At 40.9% G+C, this 13,278-nt stretch overlaps 1 protein-coding gene across 3 annotated transcripts in view; it reads left to right on the plus strand.

Moving 5' to 3' along the window:
* Nucleotides 1-13,278, plus strand: part of CDH23 (cadherin related 23) — a 914,269-nt gene that overhangs the window by 890,580 nt on the left and 10,411 nt on the right. For all 3 annotated transcript variants that reach the window (XM_083146306.1, XM_083146304.1, XM_083146305.1), the window contains 5 exons: nucleotides 258-355; nucleotides 1,813-1,933; nucleotides 2,604-2,683; nucleotides 9,657-9,697; nucleotides 11,593-11,653. In XM_083146306.1, coding sequence (XP_083002432.1) covers nucleotides 258-355; nucleotides 1,813-1,933; nucleotides 2,604-2,683; nucleotides 9,657-9,697; nucleotides 11,593-11,653 — 401 coding nt within the window. The remainder of the gene's footprint in view (nucleotides 1-257; nucleotides 356-1,812; nucleotides 1,934-2,603; nucleotides 2,684-9,656; nucleotides 9,698-11,592; nucleotides 11,654-13,278) is intronic.

Raw genomic sequence — 13,278 nt, forward strand, 5'->3', positions numbered from 1 at the left:
TTTTTGCAGTTGTAGACTCAATGTGTGTTTCACCAATTAACTACATTGTGTGCTGTGTTTTGAATGTTTAATATCATTTTGAAGTAAAGTTGACACAAATGCTGAACGTCATTTTCCAGTTCTATATATATGTGACGCACAAAAATATAAAAACTTCATCCAAAGTTGCACAGCCAATATTTTTTGCTGCACGCAGCCTTTGTAAAATTAGAGGGAATATTGATTACCAATAATGTGTTTCTTGGTTTCTTCTGAAGTTCCACGTAGACAAAAAAGGCAGAGTGAACTTCGCACAAACTGACATGTTGATTCACGTGGTAAATCGTGACACCAACAGAATTCTTGATGTGGAACGGTAAGCAGCTTGCATACATTTTATACTATTGGTTTGTACTATCCAAAGTTTTTTATTGTTGCATTATTTCTTTCACTATTGAAGAGCAATAGTAAACAATAAATTGAAACACATAGAATTTGATGGCAGATACGAACCACTTGACCTATCTAATCTGCCCAAACACTTCTACACTCATTTTTTGGTTGGGGACAACCTGCCAGTATATTTTTGGATTGCATGAAGAAATGACAGGGATAACATACAAACTCCACACAGTGAGGGCCATGGTAGGAAACAGACATGGAAATTTATGCTAAACAATGCATGTACAAGAATTGCCAGGAGTTTATGTTTTAAGGGCAGCATTAATTCACTAAGGGAGGTCAGTATCATTTTTGTCAGAAACCCAAGGTTTAATGGAAGGTTGACATTTGTTTTAGCAATCTGATGTGGCAATCCAGAATAAAATAGAATATTGTAGTGGTGATGCAAATGTATAACAAAATTGTACTTAGTAATGATAGATAAGCACATGTATATTTCTTAAACCTGTGAGAGCATTGCCTAAATGGGAAAAAATATAATAAATTAACTAAATATCATTGGCTCTGATTCTGATTATAAGCTGCAGGGAAGTGACAATTTACAACTACAGTAACATGCAAATGTAACAGGTGGCATCTGTAGGTGAAAGACCTCTCCTGTGGTCCAAGGGCTGTGTCCTAACATGCAGCATCGGATCATAATCTCCATCATCGCAGCCACCTCTGCCAGTCTACGTTAGCCGAAGCTTACTTATGCTGGATTGTGGAACTGGAAGGTTACTTCCAGGAAGTCTGTGTTAGAAGGCGCAAAACCTGGGCTCTGTATGATTACAAAACATGCCCCTGTTATGTGCAGCAGTCCAAGGTACTGCCCTACAAACACTGTATCAATATTTCTGCAACTAAGGTGCTACAAGAAGCGCCGACCATGCAACATGCACCAACCATTGTTGAGTTAGTGTATAAATCCAAATCCGGCTCATTATCCACTAAAACTATATTTATAGGAAAAGGTGGAATTTTGAGCCTTATTTGGCGTTTCCTGCAACCATGGCAGTACACCAGTAGTGGACCGAATTATAATGCAAGTATCTGCCAATATTCTGAGCATCAAGAATATCTCTGACTGCATTGCCCCCAGCGCTGTGTGCTCTTGAGAAGCAAGAGGTTCTAGGTGCAAGTGATATAACAGAAATAGGTTTCCCTCAGCATGCGCATGACAGAATATGGTGTTCTTCCAGCTACATATGTGATTGTGTGCATGCGGTGCAGTGTATGTACAGTCAGAAGAACACTTGTTAATGCAGTCACATTTGGTCTAGCTTAAGAGTCAGAGCTCACAATTCCAGCTCTGTTAACTTTGTATGAACTTTATCTTAGAACTACATCTTAGTATAGTTTGGTGCAATCTATATTTCTTTGTCCCCCAAGAGTTATACAGATGATCGATGAGAATAAAGAACAGTTACGTAATCTTTTTCGCAACTACAATGTTTTGGATGTCCAACCAGCTACTTCACCTGGAGCGACAGAGGACCTGACTGCTTTGCAGGTAGGTCTTTTAAGCTGCCATGTTTTTGCACTTTGGGTCCTTTTCCTGATTCTGACACATTAGGCCGAGAAATCAGGTGAAAATTGTCAAATCCTATGTGTTTTGTCTCTGATTCTGATCCGATGCCTGGTCCCGTGCACATTGAGGCAGAAATCACTGGGTTCAATCCTATTAGCTCCAAAGGGTGCGAGGTGCCATTCCATTGCTGGCAATGGCACCCAAATAAACCGATCTTGCACCCTTTGCTAGGCCTAATTTGCACTCAACCCCATTGTAAGCAAAATAACCACATAAGGCAGGGCTGGGCAACACCGGCCCTCCAGATGTTGATGAACTACACATCCCAGCATGCCTTGCATCAGTTTCAGCATGGCTACATAGCAAAACTAATGCTAAGCATCCTGGGATGTATAGTTCATTAACATCTGGAGGGCCTGTGTTGCCCAGCCCTGACATATGGTGTATCGTATGCGATCCTGCCACCCAGGAAGCTGACCTTCCCTTGGGAGAATTCGCACAAGTGTCTAACAGATTAGAATAAACGGATGATAGATTTAGCAGCTCTAGGTTATATACAGTATATTATTTTTTGCCCCTTTAAAAATGACCGCTGTAAACTCCATCTAATTTCATTATATTTATTGTATATGCCCTTTTTTTGTATTTGCAGATGGCAATCATCATATTGGCTATACTCCTGTTTCTAGCTGCCATGCTATTTATCTTTATGAACTGGTATTATCGGACTGTGTAAGTAAAGCAGTAATATGCTCCAAGTGTCCTGCTGGTGGTGTCCCTGTGTATGTACAGGATAGTGACCTCGATTGATTAATGTGAAAAATATGTGGTTCTGCTTAACCTAATGATCATCACGAACATTAAGTGCATTACCATAAAATATGTGTCCCTCCATCCTGTCCCTAAAATATCCAGAACTGGAATTGCACTTAATTTCTTGTTCGATGCGTGTGCACCATAGAGCTTCAGAACTTTATAGTGAGACACACACGATGCTGCAGTTCATTCATACGAGCAATATTTTTATACTACCGATTTTTCCTTTAACAATATTCTAAAAAGAAATCGCATACAGCGCATGTGTTACACTATGTGCATTCATAGAGTCACAGTTGTGATGAAAGTACTGGAAATGTTCTGGGAGATCCAGGGTGGAAGGCTATTCAGATGCACAAAATGCTACATGCCGCAGGCATGTCACTCAAATTATTGTGTACTCCACCCTTTTTTTTTTTTTTTATATAAATCCTTTCCTAAGATGGCCCACCCTAATATTTATAGGTCTGTTTTTTTACCCCGTCTCCCTACTCCAGCTGCCTTTTAGCTGTTATTACCGTGTCTATACAGCCATTTTACCCCAAATTCCCATCAACTCAATTACCAATTGCTTTTTTGGCAGGGTATGTAGTGTCCAACCATATAGCTGCTTCAGATACTTCAGTGAAGAATCTTGATTCTCCATTAACCATCACTTTAAGCCTTGTGGGGTACAGCATAGCATATTTGAGGTCAAGCTCTCTCAGCCTAATTTTAATATTACGAAACTTGGCCCTATCCCTCTGAACCTCTTGCGGGAGGTCCGGGAAGGCCGCTATCTTAGAGCCGTTGAGCCCAAAGTCTGGTTTGTCCCGAGTTAGTTTCAAAACTCTGTCGCGGTCCCTAAAGTGGAGAAACTTGGCTATGAGGGTACGAGGGAATGCTCCAGGTATAGGTGGACGTGCTGGAACTCGATGCGCCCGCTCAATTGAGAATTGTGCGGAGAAATTCTCCTGCCCAAACTCTTTTTTAAGCAGTTCTTCCAAGAATTTTTCGGGCTCTCTTCCCTCTGCTCTTTCCTCTATGCCCACGAACCTGACGTTGTTCCGCCGCAACCGTCCTTCCATATCTGTGAATTTTATGCGGAGATCCGATAATTGACTGGATATTGTGTTAACTTGGGCCTGTAAGGGGCCCGTTGTATCCTCCGTGGTTGAGACCCTCTCCAAAACCCTGTCCCTGGTTTTCTGGGCGTCGTCCCTGATCAGCATGATATCTGACTGCAGTTTGTTGATCTGTTCTGACAATCGTACTTCAGAGTTGTTTACTGCATCCAGTACCTGCTGCAGTGTAACTTCTTCTGGGACAAGGGTTTGGCTGGTTTGTTTAGAGGGTGTTTTAGAAGGTGTTGTTTGCGGTGTAGCAGACTGAGAGTTGTTTGCCGCTTGTGTTTGGGTGCGGGCGAATTTTTCCAAACGGGCCGCCGCCGTATTTTGGTTGCCTTTCACCATTTTTATTCTAGCGGTGTGCCTTCGTATTATATAGTTCTTGGGCTAATAGCTCCCTGAGCAGCACTCCAGAAGTCAACTTTAGTATAGAGGAGTTTGAGTTTACAAAGCTGCTGTAGTTACCTTTTACCGTGCCCTATTATCTCAGTAATACTGTTGCTGCAAACCGAAATACAAACGGCAGACCTGTATTACACCACTATACAGACAGCACCTTAATGTCCTGATCGGGCCAAGTTCCACCACTGGAATGGCAAGCTTAGTCACACCAGTCAAAAATTTTTTAAACAGTACCTCACTGTCTCGGACCAGACAGGTTAGAGAATAGTGGCAGCTGTTCAGGGTTCCCACTGATTCCTTAGAGTCTCAGTATTGTACATTCAACGACTTAGGCTAATGCCGGGGGTTCCCACCACGTCAGAAGTGGTTAATAAGTAAAGAGCCCCAAGAGGAGGAAGAAAAAGATTGGGGGGAAGGTCAAAGGTATGCCTCAATGGGTAGGTTATACAGGGAGGAGGGAGAAGGGTGGGTATATTACTTTTTGTTTGTCTGCATTAGGGAGACCCTGTCCTGCGACCCCCACAAGTTGATGAGGAGGACTGAGGCCAAATACAACCACAATATAAAGCATAGAAATGTTTATATGTTTGGTAATATGAAGTTCAAAAGTTGGGAAAGCCTGCAAATTCTCAAGAACAAAAAACAGTAAATGGTTAAAATTATGACCTGGAACGTCCGCGGTTTAAATAATAAGACCAAGAGATCTTTAGTTCTTAGGCAATGCAAGGCTTTAGCGGCCGATATTATCTGTCTACAAGAGACACATTTGTGGGGAGACAAATTAACGTCCCTAAAACGACCTTGGATTGCGCAAGCTTTCCATGCCCCATATACCTCAGCCTCTCGTGGGGTCTCGATTTTAATTAAAAAGACGGTGGTATATGAGCATATCTCTGCACAGATCGACCATAACGGTCGATATGTGTTTATAGAGGGGTTGATAAACACAACAAGGTTTAACCTTCTATCAGTTTATGTACCACCGCCCTTTCGCTTTGATGTACTCAGAAATGCACTTGAATTTATCGCCGCTAGGCCGGATAACTCTTGTATCTGCTTGGGGGACTTCAATAATGTGATAGATTATGGGTTGGACATATGGAGCCCCAGAAGGGGAAATCAGAAGGGGAGAAGTAATTTTGCTAAATTTATTGAAGAAATGGGTCTGTACGATGTCTGGAGAGAAAGGTTTCCGGAGAAGCGTCAGTTTTCCTGTTATTCACCCACGTTTAACAACTTCTCGAGGATTGATATGATTTTTTCCTCCAGGAATGTACTCAATAGTATCACCCATATAGAGTATAGACCTCGAGGAATATCAGACCATTCTCCAGTGATGGTACAATTGGACCCTGAGCCACTAAGAGGATATCAGTACTGGAGGTTTCAGCCAGCGTGGCTGCCCCAGATAGGAGACTTGGGTGAAGTAAAAGTGGAAATTGACGGCTTCTTCGGAATAAATATCGACTCCACTAAACCCGCGATTGTGTGGGAGTCCTTTAAGGCCTTTTTGAGGGGAATAATGATTAAAAAAATTGCACAAATTAGGGGTACACTCCAAAATACCGAGTTGCAGTTGGAAGCAAAAATGATGAACCTTGAGCAAATTTATCTGCTAAATAAAAGTGAACCCATCAAACAAGAATGGCTGTTGGCACAGCGCACCTGGGTTACTCATCTCCAAGAAATGGCAAAGTGTAGGATGTTGAAAGACTCACATAAAATTTATTTGAATGCTGATAGAGCGGGGAAACTCATGGCACATATTGCCAGAGGGGATAAACCCCCCAACCTGATTCCAAAAATTGCCACGGGGACGGGAGAAGTAGTTACGGAAACACCAAAAGTGGTGGATGTCTTTGTTAAATATTTGGCAGAGACATACAAATCAAAGCATATAATAAGGAATGACGAGTGCAAGACATACTTAAATACACTTAAACTCCCCAAAATATCAATAGAGGCTATAGGGAAGTATTAGAACAGCCCATTAGGCCGGAAGAGATCACTACCGCAATAAAGGGCCTCTCAACCGCTCCCGGCAGAGTTATATAAGATAATGGAAGACACTCTGGCATTAAGGCTATTCTACTTCTACCAACAGATGGAAAAAGAAAAGACATTATCCCAGTCCATGACAGAGGCCGTAATAACGGTCATTCTTAAAAAAGGGAAAGACCCACTAAAAGCGGAGTCGTATAGACCAATCTCGTTGTTGACAGTGGACGCAAAGATTTATGCAACAATTCTTTCAAATAGGTTAAATAAAGTTATTGATGAAATTATTCATCCCGATCAGACGGGATTTAGAAGAGGTATGTCCACGGCCATAAACTTGAGAAGAGTATTTACGTATCTACAAACAGGGAAGGCGTCGAAAATTGAGATAGCAGTGGCTTCATTCGATACCAATAAGGCCTTTGATTCATTGGAGTGGCCATACCTAAGAAATGCTTTGGAAACCTTTGGTATCGGTCCCCAGTTTATCAATAGGGTCTTCTCTATGTATCATAGCCCAACTGCCAGAGTGTCTATAAACGGGTTTGTCTCCGAGGCGTTCCCTCTGTTCCGGGGCACGAGACAGGGCTGCCCACTTTCCCCAAAATTGTTTGCACTGGCCATCGAGCCTCTGGCATGTAACCTTAGGCAAGATCTGTCGGGTGCACAATTGGGGGAAGGGGTATCAGGGGTATCAGTGGGCAGTCTTGTCTCGCTGTATGCCGACGATCTACTGGTGGGAATGTCTGACCATAGGGTAGATCTTCCTCGGGTTATGGCAATTCTGAATGAGTTTGGATCCTTTTCCGGTCTAGTGATAAATAGTGATAAATCCCACCTAATGGTATTGGGAGGACGGGAGGTCATACCCAATGAGGAAGGGAGTATTCCCAGGGTGGATAAATTTAACTATCTGGGAGTAGTGATCTCCAAAAACCCGGATGACTATGTTGCCATGATTATCGCCCCACTGATAGATGAAATTAAAATAAAATGTAAAAATTGGGTCAAATTACCCTTGACCCTTATGGGGCGGGTCAATCTTATAAAAATTATAATATTACCGAAACTTCTCTATGAGTTACAGCACTCACCAGTATACATCAGTAATGCCGTATTCAGGAGAATGAACGGGGTGCTGACATCATTTATTTGGAGAAATAAGACCCCCAGGATTAAGCTCGCCACACTTATGCGGCCTAGAGAACAGGGGGGGCTTGCCTTCCCAGACTTTAAATCCTACTATATAGCAGCCCAGCTGGCACATTTGCAGGAATGGCTCAAGGATTCGGGACAACTAAGAGAATCAATGAACATGGTAAAATTAAGCATTCCAGGCCACTCGCCACTACAAGCCATTCTTGCAAATAGATGCTCCAAAAAATATCCCCCGATCTTAAACCAGGCCATAAAAATATGGAGATGGGTCAATAAGGAACAAGGCTATAAAGGGTTGGATCCTGAAACAAATATTTTTTTCTTTAGCTCCCTTTAATAAATTAAAAGAACAGCAGGGAAATAGAGTCTGGATAGAGGTAGGAATTGAAACTATTGGCCAAATTACAGATCAAAATATAATGAAAACATTCATGCAACTCCAGGAAGAATATGCTCTGTCAAAAAACATGTTTTTTCGATACCTCCAAATGAGGAGTGCATTTGAGCAACATATAAAAAATTCTTCCATTGAGGTAAAGGATAATCCAACAAAAATCCTCGTCAGGAAATTGGGTACAAGTAAAACCACCTCGAAAATGTATAAATTTATAACATCTATTATACAGACAGATCAGTTGGACGGCCTCATGCGAAAATGGGTTGAAGATCTCCCATATTTAACAAAAGGGGACTGGGATAATGCACTTTTTAATATAAAATTATCAACTAACTCCCTTAAAATCCAACAGATTCAGTATAATATCATTCACCGAATCTATTTTACCCCAATGAAAATAAGTAGGTTTACCGATAGAGGCGGATGGATGCTCCAAATGTGGGGAAGGTGGATGTAATTTTTGGCACCTTATATGGCAGTGTAACTCAGTGCAAAAACTCTGGAGGGACATCAGAGGTATTCTGATTGGAATGGGTATTCCCCAACGGGCAATCAATCCGGCAGCCCTGATATTGGGAGCCTGGCCTGAACAGGGAATATCCAGTCAATCCAAACAGTTGGCCCTGAATCTAAGCTCAATAGCTAAGGTGTCCATAGCACGAGCATGGATGGCCAAAAACACTCCGGGGATAATAGAATGGGTTAATCTGGTTAATCACACATTTAAACACGAGAAGGAAGTTTATATCACAAGAAATAATATAAATAAATTTTTTAACATATGGGGTGAATGGTACCATTCACGGTATTATAGAGATACATAAACTATGTACTGTAAGTGAAAACTTAAAAATGGGGATAGTTGCAATCTGAATAAATTTGTCACGGTTATAAAATATATAGTTTGTAAAATCACAGAATAAAACGAGAAGGGAAAACATATCACAAAAATGATTGAGGAACTCACTAAAAATAATAATCTCTAGATAGAGCACTAAGCCAGTGTAAATGCACTCACAAAGGGTATAATATTGATAAAAATAACTATTAACCACGGAAGCACAGAACAGTAGATTAACTAGACAGGTAGCCCAAAAATAAAATTAAAACGTTCCCCTGGAATAACAACAGAATTTCGTGCTTAGCCGGGAAAAATATGCAGTAGCGAGTCTTTGTTGTGGGATAGAGGTGGGGGGGAGGGGGGAATAGGGTTTTCTTTAATGCAGGATGTTTTAAGATATGTGTGTAGTAGTGTAATGTTTATGTACTGTGAAGTTTCTTGTATGAACTGTTAAATGTCATTTGCTACTTGTCGTAAAAACCAAATAAAGACAATTCAAATTATTGTGTACACCAAAGTTTAAGTACTCGAATTAGTGCAAGTTTTGATGATGCATCTACTACAGTGAAGTAACTATAGCACTACCCCAGGCTAGGGAGAGAAGGGTCTCTGCAAATTCCATGCGGTCTGGAATCTGCTAAAGCGGCCCTCCAAAAATGGCTACCTCATAGTTTAAGACAGATGCTAGAGGTCTTACTTGAGAACAGGTGCCTGGCGGCAGATAACTCCATTGCCTCCCAGAGTTCCGCCCCTGTGCGGTCTATTAACAATACTTTTTATCTCAAATGATGGACACGTTAGGTTGCATCATTACATTATCAATTTAAATAAACAGTAGTGGCAATAAATAAGGAGTTGGATCTATATAGTAATAGTCAAACAATTACAAATATAACAAAAACAGTCAAACAAATATTGGCTTATTCATGTTTCTTTTTCCTGCATTGCATTAACACTAATATGATTCTCTGTTTTGACATTATACAGACACAAGAGGAAATTGAAAGCAATAGTGGCCGGATCTACCGGTGAGTTTTGCTTTTGTTATTGGTCATTGGTTTAGCTTAATCCAATGTAATTTTTGTTTTTAGAAATATATATATATATATATATATATATATATATATATATATATATATATATATATATATATATATATATATATATATATATATATATATATATATTTTTTTTATCCTTGTGTGAAGTAGATCTTTCTTGTGTCACTAACATGTAATAGGTAATATCTGGGTACTTATGTAGTATCTGGGCTGCCGATTTTTTTGATTGTATGCCTTAAGTTAAGGCATACAATCAGATGCGATGCGATGCGATATCGCATCGCATCGCATACGACCATGCGATGCGATGCGATGACCCGATTTTTCCATAGGATTCAATGTTAAAATGGACTGAGTCCATTTTAACATGGAATTCAATGGGAAAAAGGGGTCCTTTTCATACCCCTACTATCCAAGTGGGCATGGAGTTGGATATAAACCTGTGGCGAGCGTAGCGAGCCACCGAGCCCGAAGCGTGGCGAGCGAAGCGAGCCCCGCGAGGGGACGGTATTCTGTGTCCCCTCGCGGGGCTCGCTACGCTCGCCACGCTTCGGGCTCGGTGGCTCGCTACGCTCGCCACAGGTTTATATCCAACTCCATGCCCACTTGGATAGTAGGGGTATGAAAAGGACCCCTTTTCCCATTGAATTCTATGTTAAAATGGACAGAGTCCATTTTAACATTGAATCCTATGGAAAAATCGGGTCCATCGCATCGCATCGCATCGCATGCGATATGGTCGGGTGCGATGCGATGCGATGGACCCGATTTCAAAATCGGCAGCCCAGTTACTACATAAGTACCAATATCTGCAATAGACCTACAATAATGTGGGCACAATATATATATATATATATATATATATATATATATATATATATATATATATATATATATATATATATATATATATATATATATATATATATATATATATATATATATATATTATAGGGTAAGATTAACGCCCAATAGCGTGGCTTCTTTCATAAATCATTCATATTTAAAAATATACTAAAAATGCTGTGATGCCACATGCAAACTAGTGAAATGTACAGATTGCGCCCTCTGGTGTGGGAAGATAATACTGCAAGAAATACTATAAGTAATCAGGTGACCTCATACTAGCAAATAAACCAAGATATGCTCATCTGTTGCGTCCCCTTTTAGACCTTCATGTGACCTCTGGGACAAACTGTTCCATATAGTTAGGAAGAGATAGAGAGAGATAGATAGAGATAGAGAAAGAGAGATAGAGAGAGAGATATATATATAGATAGATAGATATATATAGATATAGATAGATATATATCTATCTCTCATGTTGCTTGTATGCAACTTTCTCCTTTCAAAATGGATAAGAAAAAAAATACCATGGAAAATATGTAACAATTTTCAGTATTATGTATATATAGTATATTAAATACAGATAAACTCTTTACCATATTATCTCTTCCCATGGCTTAGTAAATTGACCCATATGTGCTCTATGGTTTTCAAACCTGACCCTGAAACTGGTAAGAGTCTGTTAAATGAAATATAGCCAGTGGTCCCAATGAAGAGCCACTGGGAACACTGGCCACTATGGGGACATGTGACATGCAGGTAATCAGTGAGATCCCAGGCATGTGGCATTAATTAAATATGATGGTGAGGTAAATATTATGGCTACTGTCCCTGACCTGCAATAAGCATTGTGCACATAGACATCGGAGAGTTGCAATGTGTATTTGTGAAGACATTTTTAATATTATATTTATGAATAATTTAAAACAGTATTTTGATAAATCATTAAATACAGTATAGAGAATTACTACGGATTTTGAGGACCTCATCAATGCTGTACAATGTTTGTATTTCAGGAAATCGAGGTTTCATGGATATCCTTGACATGCCTAATACAAATAAATATTCATTTGAAGGGTGAGTTAAAGCACGGCTGAATATAGCATTTTTGTGTAATTTGGCCCAATAAGTCTCCTTCCCTCCTGCATCCACATATAGATAGCACTTCCAGCCTTCCCTTAGACCTTTTACTTAAAATATATTTTATGAAATAAGATCAGGTGTGTACCCAGGAGTGTCTTCTCCTGGGTACACACCTGGCCAGATGCACCAAGCATCAAATGTGATAAAATGGAGAGTGATAAACAGCCAGCCAATCAGCACCTACCTGTTATGCCACAGACTGTGTTTGAAAAATGTCAGGCATGAGCTTATTGGCTGGCTGTTTATCATTATCCATTTTATCTCTTTTGAAGCTTAGTGCATCTGGCCCCTGATGTGCCTAAACCATATGTGCCAATCCACCACACTTACCAATCCACCTCCTGGCATGGCTGACCACAGTATAGTGTTAGAATTTCTGGTGGTTCCTGTAGCTTCAATGCACAGTGAGCCATATGCTGTCTGTATGGTGGCACCAGAGCTTATAGCTATAGTGATGAGATGCATCCATACCATTATTGTAGTCTGTTCTTGATTGTAACAATTTTGCCTCGTCCCCTGCTGGCTTTCAGTCATCACAGTCTTAAATGCTGTATTATAAAGTTTGTACAACAACAAAGATGTTACCCAATATAAGGCACCTATTTCTCAAGCCCTATTTTAAGTAAATCTTAAGGAAACTGCAGTATTAGGATATTTAACAGTAGCATAATACAAAAGCTGAATTAGCACTGCAGACCACAGTGTGGCCATTATTATCAATAGGGAATGATGTTTGTTATCTGTCTGGCCATATATTCAGATGGTGTTAGTCACTTTTTGCACATCTGCCCTCCTCAATAATTTAGAAATGATGTTTGCACATGATATGGTACTTATGTATTAGCACGGCGCCAATTACGTAGTTTGCACAGTGGTGTATTGAGACCACCACTATTCTGGCTATGTAGTATGCTGGCTATGTAAACTACGTAATTTACATAGTTGGAGCTGTGCTAATACATAATGGATAATAATCCCCACTATCCACGTCATACCCCCAGTGCCCACGTGGGCATGGAGTTATTTTTATAAAGTGTGGTGAGCGCAGCAAGCCACCGAGCCCGGAGCTTGGTGAGTGGATGCGTATCCGGTATTCGGTGGCTCGCTATGCTCACCACACAAAATTAACTCCACGCCCACATGGACACTAGGGGTATGATGTGGATAGTGGGGATATGATTGTGTTATGTGTGTGTGTGTGTGTGTGTGCACAGGGCATTATACTTACCCTCAACGATGTCCCCGGCGGCAGTGTTCACCTCCTCCGGCACTAGGCGTCCTCCATGACCGTCCCCGGCGGCAATGTACGAAATTAGCGTAGTGCTGCTGGGGGAAGCATGGAAACCATGTTATGCTCCCCCAGCGGCACTACGCTGAATGATGTCCATTGCGTCTCCCCATCGCCACCACCGTCTGTCCGCCACTGAAGCCCCGCCGCCCGTTATTCATCCCACAGAGGCCGCCGGTGAATTCCTACCACCCGCAGTACATATTAGCAGGGTGCCCAGCTAGGCTACGCTGACAACGTAGCCTAAGCTACATTGTCAGCGTAGCATAGC

Source organism: Crinia signifera, chromosome 6, assembly GCF_055691185.1.
Source record: "Crinia signifera chromosome 6, ASM5569118v1, whole genome shotgun sequence".
In the NCBI taxonomy this organism is placed as follows: domain Eukaryota; kingdom Metazoa; phylum Chordata; class Amphibia; order Anura; family Myobatrachidae; genus Crinia; species Crinia signifera.